The sequence below is a fragment of the Bos taurus genome, chromosome 16 (assembly GCF_002263795.3).
Source record: "Bos taurus isolate L1 Dominette 01449 registration number 42190680 breed Hereford chromosome 16, ARS-UCD2.0, whole genome shotgun sequence".
NCBI classification, from domain to species: domain Eukaryota; kingdom Metazoa; phylum Chordata; class Mammalia; order Artiodactyla; family Bovidae; genus Bos; species Bos taurus.
In genome coordinates this window covers 78,814,733-78,842,594 of record NC_037343.1, presented here as the reverse complement: position 1 = coordinate 78,842,594, position 27,862 = coordinate 78,814,733, and the positions used below count along the sequence as shown (strand labels likewise).

The 27,862-nt window shown below is 50.0% G+C and overlaps 1 protein-coding gene and 1 long non-coding RNA gene across 6 annotated transcripts in view; one reads left to right on the top strand and one right to left on the bottom strand.

Moving 5' to 3' along the window:
- The window catches only part of NR5A2 (nuclear receptor subfamily 5 group A member 2), a 128,287-nt gene extending 114,638 nt beyond the window's left edge, over positions 1 to 13,649 (bottom strand). The window contains exons 1-2 of one of the 3 annotated variants that reach the window (NM_001206816.1): positions 13,343 to 13,406; positions 1,611 to 1,748 (exon numbers count right to left, since the gene is read on the bottom strand). In NM_001206816.1, the coding sequence (NP_001193745.1) occupies positions 1,611 to 1,748; positions 13,343 to 13,406 (202 nt within the window). Of the gene's footprint in view, positions 1 to 1,610; positions 1,749 to 5,485; positions 5,599 to 13,342 lie in introns of those variants that run through there. The other 2 variants (XM_005217382.5, XM_024976442.1) reach the window with 2 other exon arrangements.
- Positions 5,651 to 27,862, top strand: part of LOC112441878 (uncharacterized) — an 85,354-nt gene continuing 63,142 nt past the window's right edge. Inside the window, exons 1-3 of one of the 3 annotated variants that reach the window (XR_009490934.1) lie at positions 5,654 to 7,011; positions 9,641 to 9,730; positions 12,290 to 12,340. This is a non-coding gene — a long non-coding RNA (uncharacterized lncRNA). Of the gene's footprint in view, positions 7,012 to 9,640; positions 9,731 to 12,289; positions 12,341 to 27,862 lie in introns of all 3 variants that reach the window. The other 2 variants (XR_009490935.1, XR_003029840.2) reach the window with 2 other exon arrangements.

Sequence of the window (27,862 nt, the reverse complement as noted above, 5' to 3'; positions counted from 1 at the left end):
CAGGGCTGAGCAAGCAGCCGGCGACGTCCCAGAGCCCCAGGCACCAGGGAAGGCCGGCTCTCTGCCCCAGGCGCTGGATCGGGTCAGGAACGGCCCTCTCGAATTTTACAAAGAAAATACCACAGTGCTATCTTCCTCCCGTCTTACCCCCACCCGACTTCCTGCTCCAACTTCTCCCTGCGCTTCTTTTCCCGAGGCGCTCAGAATCGCGCACGGGAAGGAGAAGCCGAAACTTTCCCTTGGACGCCAGCATCTCGCCGGCTCCGAGGGCGCCCAAGGGACATTCCTCGGCAGTGGCGGCCGAGGGGCCCGATGCGGCGCCCCGGGGCTGCTTCCCCTGGGCCCGCTTCGCAGAATCCCAGGTGCCCGGCGGGAAAGCCTCTTTGGGCCAACCGGGTCCTCCCCGGGGCAGCCAGCCTACAGGTTAGACTCTAGGGGCTCGGCCCCCGGGGACTTCCACGGCCCTCCCTGGAGGTTGGGCGAGACCCCAGGATCCTCTAGCCATGACCGACCCCACCGGCGGGGACGCACGCCCTCCCGCCGTCCCCTCGTCTCCAAACAGCGGGGCGACCTCAGGCCCCGGGTCCCGCGCCGCCTCTCTCGCACCGCCGCGGGCGCCAGCCCTGACCTCTGCTCTCGGCGCGTCCCCGGCCCTTTCAAGTTCACTCGAGGGGATGGCAGGAAGCGCTCGGAATCACAGGCCCGCCGGCCCGCACATCCTGCGCGCTGGCAGGGGCGAGGTTGGAAGGGCACCGGAGACTTTTCCTAGCATTGTTCCCTCCCTGGCCCCGAGCAACTGCGATAAACTTCTGAAGGGCTTAACACGGCCAGGGTCTAGAATCGCTTCTTTTGGAACGTGGCGAAAATACAGCCTACGGGATTTGCCATTCGGCCTCGCGCTTGTTGTTAGCAATCAAAAGCTTGGGAAACAAACGGGACTTCCACATTCCCAGGTATCCGACCGAAGAGGCTGGAAGCTAAGCCGCCGCCCCCGCCCTGCACTCACTCCGCAGTGCCCGGCTGGAGACAACTGGTTCTTTCCAGTTCTGCCTGCCGTTTTAAGAAGTTGTTCCAATGCCAGCCGACTCCCCGGGTGCGCCGGGGCTGCAGGGTGCCCTGGCGTCCTGACACCGCTAAGCCAGCTCTCCCCGAGGTCCTGCGCTTTCTGCAGCTGACTTTCCCAGGCAGAGGGTTCTTCTGCACTCAAGAGCACTGGTTCAAGTTCCCCCGATTCGAGTGACCGGGAACCTGCTCGGGCTTCCCGAGATTAGTTCCATTTCTTAGAAGGATAGTTGGAATAATTAGATCTCTAGACAGAGGCTGCCCCGGCTTCGGTCGCCGGAGCTCGAAGCCTCTCTTCTTAATTAGAAGCGGCCAATTAGGCATTGCTCGGAAAATCCCCGCCCCGCATTGTTCAAGAGCCATAAACTTTTATGCCTTCCCTGGGGACGGGGCCCGACGCCCGCGCGCCGCCCCGCAGCCCAGCAGCCCCGCGGCGGCGAGCGCCGGGCGGTCAGTCCAGCGCCCGCGCGGGGCCGGCGGCTGCAGCCCGCGGGGCGAGCCGGGGGCGGGGGAGCCGCGGGAGCCGCGCGCCGCGAGCGCCTCCTTACCTTGCATGTTTTCCGGCATCTGCCCCTGGTCCCCATGCGACCGAGCCAGTCCCAGGGCTTCCGTCTCCACTTTGGGCAGCATGACAAGGCGGCCGCGGGCGGGGGCAAGGGGTCCGTGTCCGTCCGGAAGCCTTGCACCTGAATGCGGGCGGCACGGCTTCAACTCCGCCGGGAAGAAGGAGGGGGCGGCCGGCCGGCTGCTCTCTCGCAGGCGCTCCGGAGCGCGTCCCCGTCGCCTCCGGGGCTGCCGTCAGGACCCCGGAGCCCCGTCCAGGTTCGCTGCTCCTCAGCCGCCCCTGAACCGCGAGGAGGAAGCGGCGGGCACCGAGCGAAGACTGCGTCCGGGCCGGGGGGCCCGGCTCGGCTAGGGCGCAGCTGCCGGGGGCGCGGGGGCGCGTCCGGCCGAGCTCCGGGCGCGCAGCGGAGGCGGCGGCCGAGCTGCTGCTGCTGCTGCCGCCACGGCTCCCGGACGGCTCGGCTCGGCGACCCGCACCCCGCCCTCTGCTGCCCTCCGCTCGGGATCCGCAGGGTCTCCCGCTCGCGCGGTCTCTGGCCTCCGTCTCCTCTCCGCCCCTCTCCCGTGTCTGCCTCCCTCTCGCTCACTCTCAGGCGTGGAGCTGGAAGTTCCAGCCTCCCTCCGCCGCCTAGTCCACTCCCGTCCGGGAGCGGTCCTCTGCAGCCCCGGGGCGGCGAGGCTGGGGGTGGGGGAGAGGGAGGGGAGGAGGACCGGGTCGGGGGAGGCCGGGATGAGGGGTGAGGGCCGGGGATGGGGACGCGGGTTCCGGACTCGGGTCGGACCCCAGGCGCCAGCCAATGAGGACGAGGCCCAGGCTTCCCGGCCCCTCGCCGCCCCAACCTCTTCACCCCGCCTCGCCCCCTCCCACACCGCCCGGGGCGGGGGATGTGCGCGCGGCGGGTCTTAGAGCGGCTGAGAGGCGACCTCTGCCTGAGCGCGGCGGCCGAGGAGAAGCTGGTTGGAGGTGTCGGCGCGAAGGGGGGAAGCCCGCGGGGGTGCGCCCGCCGTGCGCGCTAGGTGAGGGGGAGTTGAACGCGTTTCAACAAACCAGGAGAGAAAAGAAGAGCTGGTCTGCGCTCCAGGGTCTCCGGGCCCCATTCCCCTCGGCAACGAGTCCACAGCCCCCCACCCCGCCCCCAGAGGGGCCCAGCGGCGCGGTCCACCTGCTCAGGAGCGAACAGCCGTGTCGCCGAGAGTTGGCGCAATTGCCTCGAATCCGAACGGCCCTCCCCAGCCCCCCATTCTCCTCCAGCTCCTTCGCTCATTTATAAACACCACCCGCCTCCTCGAGCCCCCAGATCAGGCTGGCGACAGACTTCCTAAAATGTTAGTGAGCCGTGTTTCCATACAGAATGCAAAGAGCAGCGCCGGCTTCCTCTTCATCCGCAGGTCTCTGGGGTGGGACGGGCCACTTGAGGCCCAGAGGCCCAGCACTTGAAAAAAAGTTTTAAAGAACCATCTGTTATGCAAGCTCTTCCACACCAGCCCAGCCCCATCTTCAAAGTTTTCAGATCTCATCTCAACAAGATGAAAACACTCTATCCCCAGCCTCCTGACTGCATGTGAAACGCCTCATATTCAGTATCAGCTGAGAGTCCACCCACAAGGGGGTGAATTTGAATCTCAAAGGCTCTGAATTTATTCTGTGTGAATGGCATAGAGATCACATACTCAAACTGGCCAGTCCAGTATCTGATGAATTGAAAAGTACTCCAATCACTGCCATACATAATCCACACTTTTGAATGAAATGGGTTGCTCACCACATCCCAGGCCTGGCCATTCACACACTGCTGCCTCTCAGAACTGACCTGTCACTTTGCTGCTTAACATACAGTACTCAGAGTCGAAGTTATTCAGACCTCAGTTTTAGTAGCATCTGCAGGTTTCACGAAAACCTTTCAACTTGGTGAGAAGGCCGCCCCTTAGGTGGTAAAGGGGAGTGGGTTGCAGTTGCCGACATCAGTGATCATTCTGATGCTCAGATTTTGGTGACAATATCACAGTCAGTCATTTTCAGTATTGCCTGGTTGCTGTAAGCATCGTTGTGAATGAAGCTCAGAAAGGGCTCAAGTCAATGCTAGCACCTTGCGTGTGGATTCACATGAACTTTCAGAATAAGTTTATTACGAAGCCCTCCCACTGCAGAGAGCATCTGGGGGCACTTTGACCCTCCTTACCAACACCAGGCTGGCATCTGGGGGAGGGGGGCTCTAGTGCTCCCCCCAGTGAGGGAGGGAAGGCCCGCCGGTTGCTGGAGCAGGAGGAAGAGGTCGGGAGGGTTGAGAGAAGGATGCAGAGCGTCTAACAGGACCGCGGGTTGCAGTATGGCCCGTTTCTGCCCGCACATGAGGAGTGCCTGACCTGGCTGCAGGCAGAGGTCGGGGTCAGGTTCAGAGCGCAGCCTCAGCCCAGAGAGGGCCTGTTGAGGCCACACAAGTGTGGAGGCCACTCTCCCCTCTCCTCGCTCCCCAAAGGCGTGGCATGAGGGTGACAGACAGCCACCCGCACCCATTTGTCTCACAAACGGGAGCGGCGACGGGGTGAGAAAGGCGGCCGGGTCAGGGTTTTTTAAAATCGGCTCTTCAAAGAATGCGCAGGCGTGTAACAGCGGAAAGGTTTCGCCTTGCTTTGAAGCTCGAGTCCAGGCCACGGCTCTGCCGGGTCGGCTGCGAGCCCAACGGGCACCGAATGCGAAGGTGGCCTCAGACCTGGAGAAAACTTCCCTTCCCGAGAACCCCCGGCCCCGAGGGCTCGTTCCAGGAACGGGGCGGGAGAGGGCTGTCCCGAGGGCCAGAGCTATGCCGACCCCTCCGGGGGACGTGGAAACCCCGCCTTTAGTGGACGATGCGGGAAACCTCCCGCGGGAGAGACCCGAGGGCTGGTCATCTTTCCCCCCGGGCGCTCCGCGTGGGGTCTGGGCAGCAGGCCGGCTCCGGGCGCACCCCTCCCCCTCCCCGCACTCCCTCCGGTCCTTGCCGCTTCAGTTCCGCGGGGCAGGGGGCCTCCGCCGGAGCCGCTCGCCCTGTGACCTGGGATGGGCCTGGGCGTCTCCCCGAACACCCTGGAGGAAGCAGAGCGCCGGGAGGAGGCGCCCAGCCGGTCCGCGGTGCCGGGAAGGTTACCTGGGTATGGTTCCAGGTGGCAGAGGCCGCAGCGCGCGGCTGGGGCCGGGGGCAGTGCGGGGGAGGCGCGGACGCCAGGAAGGGCGGGGAGGTGGGGCTGAGGGGCAGGGCCGGGGTGGTCTACTAGTCCAGGCCTGGGGGTGGTCTGCGCTCTAAGTATACACCCACCGCCTTGGAATCACAAAGCCGGGGCCCGCGGGCGGACGCCTCCCACCCTCAGCGCGGGACGTCTGGCCTCTGCGGCCTCCCGGTAGAGAGCCCCGGGGAAGCCACCCCTGCTGCGGGGCAGTTAACTGGTGGGGACCGGAGGCCCAGTGAGACGGCTCCGGCTCCAGCCACCCCCAACATACTCAACTTGCTCTCCGCTCCCCTGCAAACTTCGCTCCCCGCGTCCCCCACGCCTCCATCTCCCGTCCTACGGGGCCGGTCTCCAGGCTCGCCCTTCCCGGTTCTGACTTTGTCTTAAAGCCTTGATTGACGGTTGCAATTACGAAAGATGATGGCTCGGGGAGGCTCCCGCAGCCTTGACGAGCTTGAGAAGCGCAGTCCCGGCATATTTTATCCAGGCTCAGCGTCATGGGGCCGTGCGCCCCCTGCGCCCGCGGGCAGCAGCGGAGGGGGTCTCGCGCCCCCGGCCCACGAGGAGGCTACTGCCCGGCCCTCCCGCCTCCCCCTGCCCGCAGCTCGGCGTCGCGTTCCCGGGCGCGCCGGGCACCGCCTGCCCTTGACCTGACCTGAGGCGTGCCTGCCGGCCGCGCGCACTTCCCGCGTGCAGTCTGCAAAGGCGTAAAATGTCAAGATTTTCAGGACTGGTTTCTTGGACTCGACAACACGGGTCCCCGGAGGAACAGCAAGGAAGATTCTTGTCCTCGCGCGCCTGGGTGGGGGAAGCACCCCCCCCCCCCCCCCCGCCACGACCCATCCCAACCCGTCAAAAACTTGCAAATCCGCATCCTTGAAAACCATGTCTAGCACCTCCTCCATTCCGACTTTTTGGTGCTTTGGAGAAACCGGAATACTTTTCTCGGAGCATGTGTCTACTCTTCAGAAGAAATCTAGATTCCCACCCCATCCCTCCGCCCTTTCCCCAGAAAGTCTCCGAGGCCAGGCCAGGCCAGCCTGGGGGGAGACAGAACACACCGCTGAAGCGCGGGCTCTGTTTCATTTCTCCGCCCCTGCTACTCGAAAAGCCCATCAGAAGTCACTTTTGCTTTCCTCTGAAAATTAAATTTAGCAAGAACTTTGGAGTCGCGCTCCCGAGCTGGAGGGGGGGGTGGCTGGGGTGGAGGCGTCCCACCCCCGCGCTGGAAGCACTTTTTTTAAGAGTTAAGTTTTCCTGCAGACACGTAAGTTACCGAAGAGCGTGGAATTGGCCAAAGCGTTCAGAAAATAAACTGAAATAGGTGAAAAGTCGTGTTTTTTTTTTTTTTTTTTTTATCTTTTTCTGACGCCTGCGTAAATAGCTACTTCCGACATCCTCGAAAACAACCTCCAGTCCAGGAGGTAGAAGGGCAGCCAGTTTAGACCGTCCACCCCGGAAGACTGCCTGGTGGGGTGGCCGCCAACAGCGATGCGAGCAGGCTCACTATGGGAGCATCTCAGTGTATCTCCGGCCCCTCTTGACCAGCGAGGAAAACGCAAGATGACACAACTCCTGGGTAACCAAGGCCCCTCGAGCCCTCCCCAGACAGACTCGCATCTTTGTCCCGAGGGAAAGGTGAGGTTGGGGAGACTTTGGCCTGGAGTATCAGAACCTACCGCCCTTGGTATGAAGGCGTCCTTGCAGAACTTCTACTTTGCAGAGAACTGCCCCAGCCCAGGGATCCAGGCGCGTTCTACCTTGGTATAGCCGGTGGCCCTCGAGGTGAACGGGGACATCCAGTCTTGCGAAAGGAGCTGGCTGGGACCTAATCTTGGGTAGGTGCTGGTCCAACCTAATCTGTGCGCTCAGTCGCTTCAGTCCTGCCTGACTCTTTGCGACCCTAAGAACTGGGTTCTGCCAGTCTCCTCTGTCCATGGGATTCTCCAGGCAAGAGTACTGGAGTGGGTTGCCATGCCCTCCTCCAGGGGATCTTCCCAACCCAGGGATCGAACCTGCCTCTCTTAACGTCTCCTGCATTGGCTCTTTACCACTAGCGCCACCTGGGAATCCGCCAATGTAATCTAGCTTTCCTCTCTGTAATTGAAATGGAAGCACGAGTGAGCTGCAACTCAGCTCTGGGAACCACCTCGTCCAGGTTGTTGGGGACAAACCAGAACGGTAAGTGGCATTCACGAGGGCGTTGCTGGCCCAGAGCAGACCACCAAGCCCTGGGTGAGAGCTGCTCCCCAGGCGATCCCACTCCCCAGAGCCCCCCGGAGCAGGAACTCGGATCCCAGCACTAGATAACTCTAGACTGACGTCCCACTGACTCTGGCCAGACTGGAAGCTTCACGAGAGAAGGGGTGACGTGCTGCCCAGCTTCCCCTTCCCCGGCTGGGGCCGTTCGGGGATGGACCGCCGCGAGGCTGTGTCTTAGGGAAGCCCCCCGGGGAGGGGGTTCTTAAAATCTAAGGGTGCCGGACCCGCTGAGCTGCGGCCGTCGAGCATTGTGGGTGCCTCTTACCCAGCAAAGTGTGGGTTTGGAAAGGCGGGGCTCGCGGGGGGACCGTCCCCCCGGGACTTGCCGCGTGGGCAAGTTAGGGTCCCCCAAGGGGTCGCGGGTCGTGCGATTCAGAGGGTCCTTTTCCAACCTGCATCCAACTGGAAAACAACTTTCGTAATTAAGAGGTGGTGGCCAGGGTGCGCCGAGCCTTGGGGCGAATCCTTTCGCTTTCCCCTGGGTTCCTCGTCTGGATACTGTGGGGCGTCGCCTCGGGGACGGGATGGGCGGGGGGCGGGTTCCGAGCAGTTTTCTTTCCAGGCCCACAGAGACCAGTGGAGGCGATGGAGCCTTGGGACCCTGAGGCTGCAGACGCCCAGACCCTCAGCCAGAAGCTGCCTTTACTGTGAAAGCACGTTAGCGCCTGGCGTGGGAGACACACCCGGCTTTGTCAAAGCGCTTAAAAAGGGCGGGGGGCGGTGTTTAAACTCTTTCCCTGTCCCCTCCCCCCCAGGAGACATTTGCTTGTTTGTTAGGAGTAAAATGTTGATCTATTGGGCTTCCCTTGTGGCTCAGCTGGTAAAGAATCCACCCGCAATGCGGGAAACCTGGGTTCGATCCCTGGGTTGGGAAGATACCCTGGAGAAGGGAAAGGCTACCCACTCTGGTATTCTGGCCTGGAGAATTCCATGGACTGTATAGTCCGTGGGGGTCATAAAGAGTCGGACATGACTGAACGACTTTCTTTATTATATATAGGAATAAAAAGTCCTCTATAAACGCCCTCATTTTGAGGGATTTCCCTGCCTTCCTCATACCTCTGATGATAACAAGTGGATGCTGTGAATTTTCTATTTCCTGGTCATCCGCTCAATGGCCCCATGCGTTGTCACCAGAGGCCACAGAGCTGCAAGCTCAACGTCAAAGATCCTTTCAGGAAATTCCAGAGTCTGAGACAAGCAGGGCCTCCCTCCCCCCACACCCCCATACAGCCCTCTACCCAACCCCACCCCCCAACCGCCTCCCACTCCCCATTGCTGCTCTGCCCTCAGGGCTCCAGATGCCGCCCAAGCCCACCCTTTCAAACTCTTGGGGGTTCTAAACCTGATCTGCACTGTGGATGGAGGAGGAAGACAAAGGGCCATTGACCAGTGTCTTTCTTAAGTCCAAAATGCCTTTCGGAAGAAAGTCTGAATAGATCAACATTGCTTGTGATCATCACTTCTTTATTTCAACAGGGGCGAAAGGTATAACCTTGAGGAAAATGCACGGTTTTCAGAGCCCCATCCATGGGTTCCACTTACAGCCCACTCTTCTGACAAACTGAATGACCTTGGCTAAATCACTTGACCTTTCTAAGTTCTTTTTTTTTTTTTTTTCCATCAGTAAAAGAAGACTTGGACTTCGCTGGTGGCTCAGTGGTAAAGAATCTGCCTGCCAATGCAGGAGACCCAGGTTTGATCCCTGGGTTGGGAAGATCCCCTGGAGGAGGAAATGGCAACCCACTCCAGTATTCTTGCCTGGAGAATCCCATGGACAGAGGAGCCTGGTGGGCTACAGTCTGTGGGGTCGCATAGAGTCAGACACAACTCAGTGACTAAACAACAAAATAAGGTTCACAAAGAAAACCTTTTTTTAAACAAAATAAATTTTCCATGCAGGTGATCGTGTCAGGAGAGCAGCCCACCACATTGTTATTAATATCGGTTTTTTAAATCTTTTTCCCTTTCCCCCTAATTTCCCCCAAAGCATCCTCTGTAAGGAAAACACTTAGGAAGGGAGTCACTAGCCATTCTGCATGCTAAGTTGCTCAGTCATGTCCGACTCTTTGGGACCCTATGGACAGTAGCCTGCCAGGCTCCTCTGTCCATGGGATTTTCCAGGCAAGAATACTGGAGTGGGTTGCCATGCCCTCCTCCAGGGGATCTTCCTGCCCCAGGAATGGAACCCACAACTCTTAAGTCTCCTGTTTTGGCAGGCTGGCTCTTTACCACTAGCGCCATCTGGGAAGCCCAGTCATTCTAAGGACCATGAAAAATGGGTCCTTCTAGTGGAAGGTTCTTGCCAACTGCACTGTCTTACAGTGTTTGACACTGTCTTCAGGACTCAGTCACATTATCTGCAGATGTTCTGCTTATTTGAGTTGTAAAAGTTAAATATATCTTTTCTTATGAATCATGTAAACATACATAACAGAGCTTCCTGAAAGACTGAGGAGGAGGCAGACTTTATTGAGTGTCCTGGTCAGTTTCAGTCCACTTGGGTTTTCCAGACTCCATCTCTCATATTCACACCATTCATATTCAGCTCTCCCCTAGGCCCTCCCTGGATACAGTGCCCCCCAAATTCCTGAAGCTCCCTGAAGCCAAGTGGATTTCTCGGAGAAGTTCCAACAAGGTGAGGAGTAAGAACGAACCCTCAAAGGGAGGTTCTGGACTGGGGGTCGAGATGTCTGCTTCTTGCCCTGCATAGAGCATGCCAGGAGCTGTTTGGGGAGGTTGGACCATGGAGGGAGACAGTCCCAGAGCCCTTCTCTAGCTCAGTTCAAGTTCAAGGCTAAAGCCAAGATAACCCTAGACATTGTGTCTGGGTGGAAGGGTCAAGTAAAGGAAAAAAGCATCACCAAGCCTCTGTTCTCGCTTTCTCTGTATATCTCTCTTGGTTCATTAAAGAAGTCCTTTAAGTCCCATCACAGTTGCGGATCCAGGCCAGTACAGAGCATCTCAGAAGCAGTGTTTGGGAGGCGGGCAGGAGCCAGGGAGGAGAGGAGGCTCCGGGGCTCAGCTTCCCAGACGAAACTGGCCGCCTGAGCCCAGCTCGAGGACCAGAGCACAGGCGTGGGTGACTGTGTTCTCAACTGCACTGTGAACGGAGCTGGCTAGAGGTTAGGGCGACACAGCCGGCTGTCTACTGCCCACTGTGAGACGCTGCTCCAGAGACCCTCAAGGGCACAGAGCTCGCCGAAGCTTATCACCCGAATAAAATCAGTCTCCGAGAGCACCAAGGGGCCCAGAGAGTAGCGCTGGCATCACAGCCTCCAGGCAGCACTTTCGCGTGTCTTAGGTACCCTGTGTGTGCGTGCTTAGTCACTCAGTCCTGTCTGACTCTTCGCAACCCCGTGGACTGTAGCTCGCCAGACCCCTTGGTTCATGGGATTCTCTAGGCAAGAATGTTGGAGTGGGTTGCCATGCCTTTCTCCAGGGGGATCTTCCTGACCCACGGATCAAACCTTGGTTTCCTGCATTGAAGGTGGATTCTTTACCATCTGAGCCACTAGGGAACCCCTATTATATACCCTAGCTACACAGAACTTACTGTGGCTCATATGCAACATTATATAGACTGTAAATATTCTTTGAAATGCACTTAGTTAGAAGAATTACATAAACTTAACACAAATCAACCATAATGTCGAGCACATAGCTGGAGGGTTGCTGCCTACTCCTTAGATGACATGTTTCCTACGACACGGATTTGGCTCTTTTGCTGATATAGACAAATACTTTATTCTCTCTCTCAAACTATTACTGCATAGCACTCTGTAATGTCACCCTATTTATGAGAATGTAAAAAACCTAAGCCAGAAACCGAGAGTCTGGAGGGCATCTGAGGCCAGTTCCCTTGAAGGGAACAATCTAGATATAGCCCAGGTCTGCTGCTCTCATGCTCTCAGACAGCCCTGCAGGCAGAAGACACACCGATCGGTGTCTTATTTTCACTTTTCTATATGAGCACAGACTACATGCAGTTGTCATGGCACCACCAATACATAAAACTGTCATGCCAGCTTGGACCCACAGAGACTGCTTTTTAGATAAACAGGCACGTTCCCAGCAGAACAGAGAAACTGAGGCAGAATTCAGTCCCTGACTGCACTGTACATACAATGGGCTCGGTTTGGGGGGCTTCTCTCCCTGGTCGCAAAGTGCCATTTGCCATCAAAGCCCCAGGGACTGCAGACACCCTGAGCTGCGCCAGGGGGTTCTCCTCGGTGGGCCTGCCCTGGGCTGTCAGAACCCCTCCCCCCCATTCTAGAGGCGAGTGGCCTTCAGGGACGCACTGAAGGAGCTGATGCAGCACTGTCCCCCTGAGTGACCGTCTGGCCAAGCATCCCGGAAAGTGCCCCCAGCACCCCGGGAATGACACCCCCCACCCAGCATCCCGGGAGGCTACGCTGTGGAGCAGATGATGCTCAGAGCCAGCAGCCTCCCCGAGGTGACCAGGGGGTTCCAAAGAGGGCGTCTCACAGCCACCGGCGGGGCTGCCATGCCCGGGCACCTGGGGGGTAAGGAGGGTGTGGGGAGCGTTCCTGGGCCCGGAGTGGACGGTGCCCTCGAATGAGGTCCGGGGAGAGGTCTCTTTGAACGCAAAACTGTTCTTGGTCGGCCTGTGATCTAGAGGCGCCCTAAAGTGCCCGCACAGGTTTCGGGGGCCGGGGTGGGCCCCTGGGCTCTTCTTCAGGACCTTCTTGAGGCTCAGCCTCCAGCGGTCCCTCCGGGATTAGACGGCCGCCCCCACCCCTACCCCTCGGCCGCCGGGGCTCCGGACCCTGCGGACCCCAGACGTGAAGGGGGTCCAGCCTCGCGGCCTCACCGACCCCGCGCGGCCTGAGCGCCGGGCGGGAGCCGAGGCAACGCGAAGGCGGTCCCTTCCGAGCCGCACCCGGTTCATTCACCCCGGGCTGGCGCCGCCAAGTGAGGGTCCCCGAGCGCGGTCCCGGATTTCCGCGCCCTGACTTCGCATCCACAGGTGGGTGCGTCTCCGAGCACGCCCTCGCCGCGCGCCCCCGCATCTCCGGGCCTCGCCGCGCGTCCCCGCGCCCCCGCCCCAGCGGCCTCCGCCTTCAGGGACCCTTTGCCCAGGAGCCCGGCTGCTGCTCCCTGGGCAAAGATGTGAAATCGCCCCTGTGTTCTCTTCCAGCTCATTTCTGTACCCGTATTTTCTTTTTATCTGCAGAGCAATTGAATTCTGTTGCACTCTGCCTGCCTTCCCAGCGTTTTCCTTTTCGTAAGTACAGAACTTTTTTTTTTTTTTTTTTGCCATTTCCTCAATTGATATGCTTTAGGGTGTAGTTGACCCATAAAAAAGCAATCACTGCGTTCAGTGGAGTCAGCTGGTTATGAAGGGAGAACGAGGAAAAACCCAGACCTTGGTTTTCCTTCTCAGCAGAGCTGGAACTCAGGCCTTTGCAAATTACAGGGACATTCCAATTCATTCCAAAGCCTAAGAAATGTGCTGCAGAAAGGGCTTAGGGCCTTCAAAAACGAGTGCGGAGGAATAAAGGCAAGATTTCCCACAAAGCAGTAATGACAGATGTCTGGGAGTCTTTTCTTTTTCACCCTTTAGGGTTAATTCAAAGTGTTCTTGCTGTAACATTAACGTTTGTGACTTGGCATTGCTTGTACTTTTTAAAAATGAAAATTAGCTTTGTGTACTTATTCTGTTTATAAAAAGAAGATAGACTCATTATTTTGAAAACCTGTAACCCTTAACTTCTTAACTAGTGATGGTATGATTTTGGGTTTTGATTTTGTCTTTTGGAACGAAAAGCAAAATTTTCTGTAGTGCCTACAATGAATGAGATGCACGGTGGTGTGGCTTCGAACTCCACAGACAGTTGAAAGCCTTTGCTAAGGTTGGATCAGGGATGACTCCATATGGCTAACTTGTTTCAACTGGTTCAACTTTTAGTTTATTATTTCTCATTTAAAAGTATCAGAAAATATTAGGGATGAAATGAATATATTGTACTTTTTGTTTTCTGGCTATTTTAGGCTGGTGGAATGACATCCAAAAACAAAGGCTATAAGAATATTTGAAATATTCATTTGCCTCTTTAACTTCAAGAAAGATAAATGTGTGATATATACGTGGACTTACGTGCTTTTAATAAACACAACTGGAAAAGCAGTGACTGATAATAGTAAATACATCAATGGCATTGAATTACATGTATTAGTGTCATAGCAGGATAATAAATAGATAATAAATAGAGCAACTCCTACTTACCAATAGGTGTAAGTCCGTGCTTTAGAGATTCTTGTAAATCCCCAGTATCCGAATTAGAAGACATTCTTAATGAAACTATAGGCAGTCCTTGGGTTTAAAGCAGATATCATTGAGTGTAAGAAGGAAGTGCAGCTTGTCAAGTTTTGAAGCCTTGGGCAGGACACATCAGACTACAACAACCCTGAGTGAAAGTTAAGAAAAAGAGAGGAAAAAAAAAAAAAAAAACCTCCAAGAATCCAGAAAGTTACAAGCTCGTCTTTCCCTGGACTCTGTACTTTTCCAGCATTAGTGATCTGCTGTAAACCTTGTATCCAGTTTCGTGATGGTTTCTAATCAGAGGCATGGAAACTTTTGATAGGCTTGGACGAATCATGTGACTCCAGGCAGGTTGATAAGAGGACCCTGTTATAAAGTGACAGCAAAGGAGATAAGAACTCTTGGCAGATAATGGCACAGAAATGATTAACTCAGAAGTGGAGAGTTGGTGTGCAGCGCAGAGAGTAGAAGGTTGTAAAACTGAGGGGTCAGAAGATCACACTTAGTGGGGAAAACTGCAAACCAGCTTAAATCCACTAACTAAACTTAGGCTTGTGACATACTCCCTGGATGTCATCACCTCTCTGCATAGAAGAGGACGTAGCTCTTCTGACCTCTGTAAATATATTTTAGATGATAACGTGGGCAGACATTCATTCTCCAAGTGATGACCGGGCATATGATTGACACTTCGGAACCCTTCAGGCAGGCTTGCTGAGCCTGTGCTCATTTATCTCTTCTTGTTTTGTCAACCAGCTTTTTTTTTTTTTTTTTTATCCTGCCTGTTCATTAGCTGAGGAGTTAACCTTAGCTTGTTTGTAGATTGGTCAGTTGATTAAAAGGGCAGACTATTTCTTTGCCCCCCAAAAGTAACACTTCATACTTTGAGGTTAATGCTGGCAAATACATTTGCCATAATTTAAAAATTATCATTCTTTCCTTGAATCCATGGGGGAAAAAAAGGGTTACTCCTCACATGAAAGACATATTATTCAAATGACCAAGGTTAGTTTTAGGCTCTTGTAGAATATCTCAATTGTTTTCCAAAGTAATAAAATCTGGATTCTTAGAACAATGCATGTCTCTTCCTATGTTGTGGAACAGTTAGTCATTTTCTTGTATGTTTTGATTTTGCTAATGGAGCAGTTTTTGTGTGTGTGTGTGTGTGTGTGTTTGGCCTAAGATTCCATTGGAAAACCCAGAGTGTTTATGTACAGCATTTTCCCCATCAAAATTATATATTTTTTGGATTAAATTTGACTGCATATAATAGAAAAACCAGAAAGACAGTGGTTTAAATAAGACATTTATTTTTCTCCTATGAAAGCGATTCAGAGGTAGGGATGGTACCGTGCCCTATGAAGTTACGCAGGACCTCACTCCTTCCCTTTCTCTGTCCTCTGTCTCTTGTCCCCATGTTCCAAAACAGCTGCTAGGGGCCGGCCATCACTACTAGGAGCCATCACTACTGGGGAGCAGAACAGATGAAGGGAGAAAACATGGGTTCCTTCTTCAGTACATCTCCTGAAAGTACTGTGTAAACACTTTGCTTATATTTCACTAGGCAGAAATTTGACACATACGCACACTTAGCTGCTTCCCTGATAGCTCCATTGGTAAAGAATCCGCCTGCAATGCAGGAGACCCTGGTTCGATTCCTAGGTTGGGAAGATCTGCTGGAAAAGGGATAGGCTACCCACTCCAGTAGTCTTGGGCTTCCCTTATGGCTCAGCTGGTAAAGAATCCGCCCTCAATGTGGGAGACCTGGGTTGTATCCTTGGGTTGGGAAGATCCCGTGAAGAAGGGAAAGGCTTACCACTCCAGTATTCTGGCCTGGAGAATTCCATGGAGTGTACAGTCCATGGGGTTACAAAAAATTCAGACACAACTGAGCAACTTTCACTTTCACTTTTTCCTTTCACACTTAGCTTCAAGGGAGGCTGGAAGTGAAGTCTTTAGCTGGACAAGTAAATATATATTTCAAGCTACAAAGGATTGGGTGATTATTAATTATCCATGTCAGTTCTTTGTTGTTATTTCTTTAAGCAATCAGACAATAATGTGGTGCAGTACCTGAAATGTACCCGTGTAAATGTTAAGGGATGTGACGTGTGACCCTGAGAAGCAGCTATTCTCTTAAAACTTATGAGGACTCCAAAAGGTTTTTGCTCATGTAAATTACATCAATTAGTGTTTATTGCATTTGGAATTAAAATTGAGAAAGTAAAAATTATTAGTTATAAGTATATTAATTTATTGTTTTCAAGGTGTATTATGATAACGCATTGAGGATTGAAAAGAGCTATTTTCCAAAGGAAAAGAATCTTTAAAAAGCAGCATTTTCAGAAGCCTTTTTAATGTCTAGCTTAATAGAAAGCTGCCTTCTCACCTGCACTGCTGCATTCAGTCTGTAGTAATATACTGTTTTTTTTTAATTTCAATCTTCACCAGTTAAAAAGATTCATTTGTTTACTTGTGTTTTGGCTGCACTGGGTCTTGCTTTTGCGCCAGCTTTCTCTAGCTGTGCTGAGTGGGGGCCGCTCCCCTTTGCAGTGTGAGGGCTTCTCCTGCTGGGGGCACGGGCTCTACGTGTGCAGACGTGAGTAGTTGCCACAGGTGGGTTTAGTTGCCCTGTGGCATGTGGGGTCGTCAGGGACTGAGCCTGTGTCCCCTGCATTGGCAGGTGGATTCTTAAGCACTGGACCAGGGAAGTCCCAGAAGTCTTAATTTTATTTTTTAAAACTACTTTCCTGTTAAACTTTTGGCTGTGCTGGGTCTCCGTTGCTGCCTGGGCTTTCTCCCATCGTGGTGTGTGGGCTTCCTGCTGCAGGGGTGTCTCTTGCGGCAGTCTGGGTTCGAGGCGAGCAGGCTTTGGTAGTGGTTTTGACACGTGGGCATACAGCTGTGGCTCTGGAGCTTGGGTTCCGCAGTCGTGACGTACGCTTAGCTGCTTGCAGTATGTGGGATCTTCCCAGACCAGGGATGGAACCGATGTCCCTTGCATAGCAAGGTGGATTCTTAACCACTAGACCACCAGGGAAGCCCTCCAATACACATTTTGATGTCATTAAAAACCGTGATGGACTATGTGACTCAGGGTCTTGGGTGAGAGACTCATCTTCCGTAAATGGAATTTTGGAAGATATATGCAAGTTTCTTTTCTGCGTTTTGTTCTTGGCGCCCATTCTTAGTCACAGGTACGACCTGACACCCTGTGGAAGACCTCCCACGGTCTGTAATTCAGTAGCGTCGCGGCGTTCTTTGCTCTGGCCCTCTTCTTTCGTGTGTGTGGCTAATAAAACACGGAACGATAAAAAAGACTGGATTCCATGCTTTGTTATATACATCTGATTAGACAGGCTTATTGACAAAATATACCAAAAATATTGAAAGATGATAGTAGTACTGGGTTCCCTTAAGTCCCACTAGAACCTTTAAAAAATACAATTTGCCATTTGCCTGTCTTATTCATGTCCTGCAGAACTTACTGGCATGCTGAGGAAATGTCGCATTAATGAGTTACTTTGGTCTTCTGAAGCTTATCTAGGAGGCTAATTGACTAGGAATAGACACTCAGAACTTTGTGAGAAATGAACATGTTTTTGTGAAAGAAGGCTGGAATAACATTCACATGTGATACAAATAACAGGTGCACGGAACTCAGCCCGAGAGATGGTTAATGAACAATTTAGGTTCCAACCAGGCTGGGGGAACAGCAAAAGAGGAATTACGACCTCAGTTTTTAGTAATTATTTTTCCCAATCAAGGCACAGTCTAACTCTCTCCTTTGGGCAGATGTGGGCATTTAATCACCTTCGCTATCCCACCGAACTCATCAGATACCACCATAGAGCAGACCGGCAGTGACTCACATGTACAAGGACCCTTGTTTATACTGATAAAACGTTATTTGCTAACTGATTTCAGAAAGGATTTGTAAATGATTGACAGATAACTAATGACTCCTGGACATCTTTGCCAAAATCCAGAAAGCATTCAGTAATGTCATCTGAACCCATATTGCATGATGATGTTGAAGTTGGGTTAATGAATCACAGTCGCTGTAAACTTCCTGAATATGCTCTTCCAAGACATTATGACATATCCATTAGGAACTGATAGTCTTGTAAAATCAGTTTTCTGGTCAGCACTGTGCATGAGCACATAGCAGAAAGCCCCATGGGTCTGTTTGTATTTGGATTTACTAAGAACAAGCACCCTACATGACTCATCACTCAATGGGACTGATTGTACCAGTTACTGGGGAGTTTGTGTGCTCAGACACTCAGTCCCGTCCAACTCTTTGCAACCCCACGGACTATAGCCCGCCAGGCTCCTCTGTCCATGGGATTCTCCAGGCAAGAATCCTGGAGTGGGTTGCCATTTCCTTCTCCAGGGGATCTTCCTGACCCAGGGATCAAGCCCACATCTCTTGCATCTCCTGCATTGGCAGGCAGATATTTTACCACGGTCATACATACCACATACTACCCCATTGCTCACTGGGCTGTTTTTGCTGGTGCCCTTCACTAACAAAGCCACTTGTCACTGATTTCATTTAAGACCTGGGCTACCACTGGCACTTAAAAAAAGAAAAAATCAGCTTTTTTAACAGCCCGCAAGCCCCCAATCATATAAGATGATGGGGTGGCGGATCTGGAGAAATAATGACTATGCAAAGATTTCTTTTCATTCTTTTTAATAACTGTGAGAAATGGGGCACCTGGCAGGAAAGATAAGCTACTTTTACACAGTACTATTATGGCCAGGTAAATATTACTCACTTTTTATAGCACTAATAATTAAACAGAGCCTTAGTCAATCTTCCAGCAATTGAAATCTCTCAGACTTGATTCTTCTGTAGGCTTGTGTTGAGTTCCCCACGTTTATCACAATCTGTGATCTGGGTCTGATGACTTTTGGTTCATATCTTTATTTAGAGTAAATGAAATAAATTCAGTGCCATTTTGTTTCCATTCAAGGCCTTTTAAAACATTTAGGCAAATAACTAAATTATCTAAACTATTTTTAAAAGCTGGATATGTGGAACATCCAAAGTGATTTCTCTAGAAATTACATAGTGATTATTTTCTAAAGGATATGGAGCCACAAACAGATCTCAGACATTTTTAATTCATGGACCTGAAGGTTGTATGTTACCTGACATCGTCTGGTAAGCTGCATGAGTGAAATGATCTTTCAAGTAATAAGTGTTCCTCTAGAATGAAATATTCACATGGCTAAATCTTCCATAGGGCCATACAACTCAATCTTGATTGTGTTGAAGTTATTCTATACACACTGTTGTATTGTTATTTTTTTGCCCTCTCAATCCTTTGTGAAATAACAGAGCATTTAATAAAAAATGGTAAATGAGGAAGGATTTTAAAATATCATGGCAATCCACTCCAGTATTTTTGCTTGAAAAAAATCCCATGGACAGAGAAGCCTGGTGGACTACAGTCCCTGGGGTTGCAAAGAGTCAGACGTGACTTAGCGACTGAACACGCGTGCACACACACACCCATGTAAGCAATCCTTAAAGGGTTTCTGAACACACAACAATCTGTGATTAGTCAAAACATCAATCATTGATCTACTGATAGTAATAAAATAAGGGCATAAATGCATGTTACGTTTTGGGAAAGAAAAGATAAAACCAAAAAAAGAAAGGATTAATTGAAGATATTGCGTTGGCCAAAAGGTTTGTTCTGGTTTTTCTGTAAGGTTTATGGAAAAATACAAATGAACTTTTTGTCAACCCAGTACTTAAAAAGGTTGTCTTATACTGTATGAAATAGTGAAAAACAAAAATGAGTTTCAAAGAGTGAGGCAGGCTTTCTACCTGCTATTTTTATTTCCATGAATCTAACAAGTTATATCCTCAACCATTATTTATTTAGATACTAATGTATTTTTAGATCTTTCCAGTTCTTTTGTATTTCCCAGATAGCCACAAACCATCTTTATCTTTAGCTAATAATTAAGAGAAAAGAGAGTTGATTTTTCAGGTAAATAAAAAATTTGGAATTGTTGTGAGATTTCAATTATTCATTCTCTTTTTCACTAACTTCTATTACCACCCAGTAGAATGCCACCAAACTTAACTGTGCGTAAATCTAGTGTCTTTTTTGGGCCGTTATTGTGATCTTGAAGTTTTATTCCGATCAACGACATTAATATTAGAATATATGTGAGATGTAGAATAGTTGTAACTAGGTATGTGATTTTTTGCTACGTTTTCAACTTCTCTTTCCTTTTATGTCCTCATGTGTCATTTCTCCATTTGTTGAACACATTCAATAAGCCAGGCACTCAGTCGCTCGGTCGTGTCCGACTCTTTGCGACCCCATGAATCACAGCACGCCAGGCCTCCCTTTCCATCACCAACTCCCGGAGTTCACTGAGACTCACGTTCATCGAGTCAGTGATGCCATCCAGCCATCTCATCCTCTGTCGTCCCCTTCTCCTCTTGCCCCCAATCCCTCCCAGCATCAGAGTCTTTTCCAGTGAGTCAACTCTTTGCATGAAGTGGCCAAAGCGCTGGAGTTTCAGCTTTAGCATCAGTCCTTCCAAAGAAATCCCAGGGCTGATCTCCTTCAGAATGGACTGGTTGGATCTCCTTGCAGTCCAAGGGACTCTCAAGAGTCTTCTCTAACACCACAGTTCAAAGGCATCAATTCTTTGGCGCTCAACCTTCTTCAAGTCCAACTCTCACATCCATACATGACCACAGGAAAAACTATAGCCTTGACTAGACGGACCTTTGTTGGCAAAGGAATGTCTCTGCTTTTGAATATGCTGTCTAGGTTGGTCATAACTTTCCTTCCAATGAGTAAGCGTCTTTTAATTTCATGGCTGCAGTCACCATCTGTAGTGATTTTGGAGCCCAGAAAAATAAAGTCTGACACTGTTTCCACTGTTTCCCCATCTATTTCCCATGAAGTGATGGGACCTGATGCCATGATCTTCGTTTTCTGAATGTTGAGCTTTAAGCCAACTTTTTCACTCTCCACTTTCACTTTCATCAAGAGGCTTTTGAGTTCCTCTTCACTTTCTGCCATAAGGGTGGTGTCATCTGCATATCTGAGGTTATTGAGATTTCTCCCGGCAGTCTTGATTCCAGCTTGTGTTTCTTCCAGTCCAGCGTTTCTCATGATGTACTCTGCGTATAAGTTAAATAAACAGGATGATAATATACAGCCTTGACGAACTCCTTTTCCTATTTGGAACCAGTCTGTTGTTCCATGTCCAGTTCTAACTGCTGCTTCCTGACCTGCATACAGATTTCTCAAGAGGCAGATCAGGTGGTCTAGTATTCTCATCTCTTTCAGAATTTTCCACAGTTTATTTTGATCCACACAGTCAAAGGCTTTGGCATGGTCAATAAAGCAGAAATAGATGTTTTTCTGGAACTCTCTTACTTTTTCGATGATCCAGCGGATGTTGGCAATTTGATCTCTGGTTCCACTGCCTTTTCTAAAACCAGCTTGAACATCAGGAAGTTCACGGTTCACGTATTGCTGAAGCCTGGCTTGGAGAATTTTGAGCATTACTTTACTAGAGTGTGAGATGATTGCAATTGTACGGTAGTTTGAGCATTCTTTGGCATTGCCTTTCTTTGGGATTGGAATGAAAACTGACCTTTTCCAGTCCTGTGGCCACTGCTGAGTTTTCCACATTTGCTGGCATATTGAGTGCAGCACTTTCACAGCATCATCTTTCAGGATTCGGAATAGCTCAACTGGAATTCCATCACCTCCACTAGCTTTGTTCGTAGTGATGCTTTCTAAGGCCCACTTTACTTCACGTTCCAGGATGTCTGGCTCTAGGTCAGTGATCACACCATTGTGATTATCTGGGTCATGAAGATCTTTTTTGTACAGTTCTTCTGTGTATTCTTGCCATCTCTTCTTAATATCTTCTGCTTCTGTTAGGTCCATACTATTTCTGTCCTTTATCGAGCCCATCTTTGCATGAAATGTTCCTTTGGTATCTCTGATTTTCTTGAAGAGATCTCTAGTCTTTCCCATTCTGTTGTTTTCCTCTATTTCTTTGCATTGATCACTGAAGAAGGCTTTCTTATCTCTCCTTGCTATTCTTTGGAACTCTGCATTCAGATGTTTATATCTTTCCTTTTCTCCTTTGCTTTTCGCTTCTCTTCTTTTCACAGCTATTTGTAAGGCCTCCCCAGACAGCCATTTTGCTTTTTTGCATTTCTTTTCCATGGGGATGGTCTTGATCCCTGTCTCCTGTCCAATGTCACGAACCTCAGTCCATAGTTCATCAGGCACTCTATCTATCAGATCTAGGCCCTTGAATCTGTTTACATACGTGCTATCATCTAACCCTAAAACTAATTATTATGAATGAAATGGTTTATATGCCTGTCACACATTCCATAAATATCCACTAACACTATTAGTATTGATGGCTAGAAGATTTAAGCTGGGGAAACATAGAAACATAGAATTGGTAACGCACAGTGTCCTTACATAATATAAATATATACATAAATATCAATTAATCCTAAGTGCAGATCCAATTCAGCGTGTCCCAAATGGAACTCATCATCTTTCATTTCAAATGCCAAATTTTTTGAATGAAGGACACCGTCAAACTGCTAAATCAGAAATGTGAGTATCCCTCTAAAAATCTCCCCGATTAACTTGCTGTGTCCATTCAGTTGCCCAGCTCAGCCCCTTCTGTTCCCTGACATCCCTCAGTGGCATCCCGTCTTCTGGTCCTGCTCTTGCCTTGGTTTCCAACATCCAGACAGGACAGCTCACTGGCCTGGGGCCAGAGGGACTCGAGGTCTGGGCTGGCACCTCACTGGTCACCAGTGTGACCCTTGGTGGGCTCTGTGTCCCCTCTCCCACTGGTGCCTCAGCATAGATGCAGCATGGACCACAGCTCCGGGGATGGCGGGACGGCTGAGTGGGAGCACAGGAGGTCTAGCTCCGTGGCCGGCGCATCCTTTCCACCTCCGATTCCTCTGTCCTCTCCCGATGGTTCTCTGCCTTTGCTCTGGCTTCCTCCAGGCCTTTCCGCACACTCCTGCTTAACACATTTCTTTTTTTAAAGTGATTAATTATTCTGCTGCTTTAAATTCTTCAGTGGTTTGCCCTACTCTTTAGAATAAAATAGTCTTACTGTTTATCACACAAGACCCTTTAGGATCTGACCATTTTAAAAAAATTATTCATTTTTAATTGAAGGATAATTGCTTTATGATATTGTGCTGGTCTCTGCCATACATCAACATGAATCAGCCATGGGTATACGTATGTCCCCTGACTTTTTCTTTTTTAACCTCTCTGACCTGTCTTCTCCCCTGCCTTCTCGTTCATTCTGTATTCTGGCTGTAAAGAACTACTTGTAGTTCCTCAAAACATCCTAACATTCATGCCTCTGTCTGTTCACTCGCATCTTCATGTGTTCATTTATCTATCCATCCGTTTGCTTCATCAGCTAAAATGTGCAGGAGGCTGTACCAGGTGCTGGGGATGAAGAGTAGACCTTGTGAAGTTCGGTCTGGTGGAAGGGAGAAAGGAGGAGAGCTTTATCAGAGTTTAGGATGCTGGGGGTACCGTGCATCCCTAGAGCATCTTGGGAGGGATGAGAGGCAGCATTCCGGAAGTGGGGCTGGAGCATCCTTGAGGGCACCCCAGAGTGGGCCAAGTAACAGGGGGTTTCTGAGGGGCTGTGGAGGTCTCGGGGTCCTAACCCCATTCCACCCAAGCAGAGCCTGGCCTGTGTTTAGCATCTGTCCTGGGAGCATGGAAGTATACAAGCAGAGAGACCAACCACCGACTGGGGAATAGCTGAATAAATCACAGAATCTCCACTTCGTTGGCTATAATGTGGCCATTAAAGAAAAGCTACACAGAGCCTTCTCAGGAAAGCTTGGAGGGGGTCTCGTGAAGATTTATAGTAGACGAGCAAAGCCAGGTCATTGCGTGAGTGGGAGAACCAAGCCAAAGAGAAGAAAAAGTAGGGGCGTGTGATCACATTTATTCACTCAAGTAAAAAATCTAGGTACCTGTAGATACGTGTACAGAAAAAGAGATGAAGACAACTTAGAAAATGCAGCCAGGTATGAAGGGAGTCACCTGAAATCCTGGCATCCTGAGATCTTTCCTTGTTACTGTCGCTCAGTCCTGTCCGACTCTTTGCAACCCCACGGTCTGCAGCACACCAGGCTTCCCTGTCCTTCACCATCTCCCGGCGTTTTGCTCAAACTCAGGTCCATTGAGTTGGTGATGCTATCTCGTCCTCTGTCATCCCCTTCTCCTCCTGCCTTCAGTCTTTCCCAGCATTAGGGTCTTTTCCTATGAGTCGGCTCTTTGTATCAGGTGGCCAGAGTATTGGAGCTTCAGCTTCAGCATCAGTCCTCCCAGTGAATATTCAGAGTTGATTTCCTTTAGGATTGACTGGTTTCATCTCCTTGTAGCCCAAGGGCCTCTCAAGAATGTTCTCCAGCACCACAGTTTGAGAGCCTCAGTTCTTAAGCACTCAGCCTTCCTTACGGTCCAACTCTCACATGTATACACGACTACTGGAAAAACCATAGCTTTGGCTAGACAGACCTTTGTCAGCAAAGTGATGTCTCTGCTTTTTAATACACTGTCTGGGTTGTCATAGCTTTCCTTCCAAGGATCTGATCCTACAGTTTGAAATATTTTCTTCTAGTCTTTTTCCAGTGTCGTTAAGTTCTGAAATACAGACGAAATTGGTGTCGTATGTATTGTCTTACAGTCTGCACTTTGAGACATTTACATTATATGATCAGTATTTTTCCATCCGATATGTTTCTTTCTAAAACAATTCTGAATTTCTGGTTGCTGTTCCTTTAGATGGCTCCTCTGTGACTTACGATTCTCCTATTGTTGGCCATTCAGAAATAAACCCACAGGCATAGAAAATAGATTTATGAATAAGTCTGTGGGAAAGGGTGGGGGAAAGATAAATTAGAAGTTTAGGATTAACATATACACGCTACTATATATAAAATAGATAATCATCAAGGACCTACTGCATAGTGCAGGGAAGTCTACCAAATATTTCATAATAGTCTATAAGGAAAAGGAATCTGAAAAAAAAGACTATATATTCTGAATCCCTGTGCTGTACACCTGGAACTAACAACATTGTAAATCACCTATACTTAAAAAAGAAGAGGGAAGTGGAGATTCGTGAAGCTAAAGTATTTTCCCGGAGTCAGTCAGCTCGGGAATGGAGCTGTGATTGGCCCCTTTGTCTGGTCCTGGAGTCTGGACACTTGTCACTCTGCTTTCCCCCATCCTTTAAGGAGCTCGGACCAGACCTGGCTTCCGGGCTTGTCCAGTAAGGTCAAGTGTGTCCTGTCGGTTGCCGTGGTGAATTACACAGCCCGCCCAGCTCTCAGTACTCCTCTCTGTTAATAGTTGGGCATATGGTCACTGACATTCTCACGGTGCTCCCCGGTGACCCGTGAAGAGACAGAGGCCTCTAGTAGAAGCCAAATGAGGAAGGTCAGCATGTCCCCCGAGAGATGCCAGAGACAGCCTGGTCTGCGCGGACCGAGCAGAAGGTACACAGTGGTCGCGCCCTTGCCTTCCGTAGCCGTGCGGCTTGGCCTGCCTGCACGGTCACAGCTGTCGTCTCATGGCTCATGAGTCATCAGTGAAAAGTCAAGGAAATTGAGGACAACGAGCAGACACAGGACAGGAGATGGTATTTTCCCGTACTTAGTGGTGGAAGGGTAGCACAATGTTGGTTCAATTGGAAGGGAGACATTAATAGCAAAACCAAAACCTATTTTATTTTTAAACATGGATGTGAACCCAGGAACCTTCACCAGTTGAAAAAATAAAGGCCAGAACACTTGAGAATATATTTTTAAAAATCTCAAACACGTGAGCCTCAAGAAAGACATAGTTGAGATGCCAGAAATGAAAAGATCACTTGAAAAAACAAGACTAGAGCTGGGGGCACCCAGTTCCTGCTGCAGGTCAGCCTGTTTTGATGGGATCCTGCAGCAGGTGGCTGAAGTGCTGGAGCTTTGACTTCAGCATCAGTCCTTCCAATGAATATTCAGGGTTGGTTTCCTTTAGGATGGATTGGTTTGATCTCCTTGCAGTCCAAGGGACTTGCAAGATTCTTCTCCAGCACCACAATTTCAAAGCGTCAATTCTTCAGCCTTCTTTATGGTCCAACTCTCACATCCGTCCATGACTACTGGAAAAACCATAGCTTTGACTATGCAAACCTTTGTCAGCAAAGTGATGTCTCTGCTTTTTAATACATTAAGTTCATCATAGCTTTCCTTCTGAGGAGCAAGCATCTTTTAATTTTGTGGCTGCAGTCACTGGCTGAAGTGATTTTGGAGCCCAAGAAAATTAAATCTGTCACTATTTCCACTTTCCCCCATCTGTGTGCCGTGAAGTGATGGGACCAGATTCCATGATCTTAGTTTTTTGAATGCTGAGATTTAAGCCAGCCTTTTTACTCTCCTCTTTCACCCTCATTAAGAAGCTCTTTAGTTCCTCTTCACTTTTTGCCATTAGAGTGGTGTCATCTGCATGTCTGAGGTTGTTGATATTTCTCCTGGCAGTCTTGATTCCAGCTTGTGATTCATCTAGCCTGGCATTTCTCATGATGCACTACTCTGCATATAAGTAAAACAAGCAGGGTGACAATATATAGTCTTGATGGACTCCTTTCCCAGTTTGGAACCGGTCCATTGTTCCATGGTCGATTCTTCACCTGCATACAGGTTTCACAGGAGGCAGGTAAGGTGGTCTGGTATTCCCACCTCTTTAAGAATTTTCCACACTTTGTTGTGATCCACACAAAGGGTTTAGCATAGTTAATGAGGCAGAAGTAGATTTTTTTGGGAATTCTCTTTTTTGGGAAATTTTCTATGATCCAGTCGGCTGCTGCTGCTGCTAAGTCACTTCAGTCGTGTCTGACTCTGTGCGACCCCATGGACAGCAGCCCGCCAGGCTCCTCTGTCCACGGGATTCTCTAGGCAAGAATACTGGAGTGGGTTGCCATTTCCTTCTCCGATGATCTAGTCAGATGTTGGCAATTTGATCTCTGGTTCCTCTGCTTTTCTTAATCCAGCTGGAACATCTGGAAGTTCTTGGTTCATGTACTGCTGAAGCCTAGCTTGAAGGATTTTGAGCATTACCTAGCTAGCTCAGTCTGTTTAAAAAAAAGAAAAAATTAGATGTAAATCAAATTAAGCAGCCTAAAAACGCAGCGTCCTTCTGTTGGATGCCAATTGGTATTCTCTTCTCAAAATGCAAACCTTCTACAGTGTTGAGGTTTGCCTTCCAGTTGACCTGTGGGGACATTCACAGTGCTGGGTGTTGGGTCTGTGTGGACACTGTCTCCTCCTTCTCTTCTCCCAGGTACCATCTCTCTCCACTTTCTTCTTTGCTTGCTCACTCACTCAGTCACAGAAAGTAACTCTCTCAGTGTCTTACTTCAGTGTGAGAGCCGTAACTCTAATCACTGGACAACCTTTCTGAAAAACGAGAACAATAATGAAAGCCGTCCTTCGTTCACATCTCACCCCCCTCCCTCTGGTTGTTCTGTCCACGCCATGGGCATTATCTAGACTGGCTGGCTGGACGCCCAGCCGCTACAAAGTGCCAGCAATCGGGCTGACTTTGTTTCTAAGTTCCATCATCCATTCTTCAGGATTATCAAAATCAAGTCCGTAGGCAGTCCTGAGAACTGACGAGGTCCTCCCAGAGCTGTCCTGGGCTTTGTGGGGGACACCCAGAGGCAGACCAACAGAGCAGCGGGCCTCGGACCTGAAGGACCGTCACAGTTTCGTTCCCTACTCGTGTTTGACGTGTTATTAGACCACGATGTCCCCTGCATGTCTGCTGGGAGACTACATTCCTAGTACCAGACAGGAAAGAGGGTGCTCACTTGGAGTGAGCGGAGGGTGTGCGTGCGTGTGTGCCCAGAGGCAGGGAGGTGCTGGAGTTGGTGCCCGAGACCAGTGGCATTGGTGTGCTGTGCTGGGTGCCCTTGGGCAAGCTCCTCTGGCCTTGACGCCTCGGTTTCCTCATCTGTAAAAGAAGGGTTTACCTGTGTCCTAAGGCTGTTGTGAGGGTTAAATGAGCTAATTACATAAAAAACCCGGCACACAGTAACAATGGGTATCAGTTAGTACTTTCTCCCCATTGTTTGCAAACCACTCAGATCTTCCAAGGTGGATGTTTTTGGCTAGAGTTAGAAAATTATTGACTATTGATTGAAATTGATTCTAACAGTCACTTATTCATCTTAAACCTACATGTAAATTAATTACAAGAAAAACCCTCAATATCTCCTTGGGACAAATACTGGGAGTTGTCACTGTGATTGGTGAAAGCTGCTTTCTAGACCTTCTGATCTCAAAGTCGATATGGCATAATGGAATATGGAAACCAGTCTGTGAAGTGGGGCAGTGTACACGCAAGTTTTTTTTTTCCCGTTGTCGGG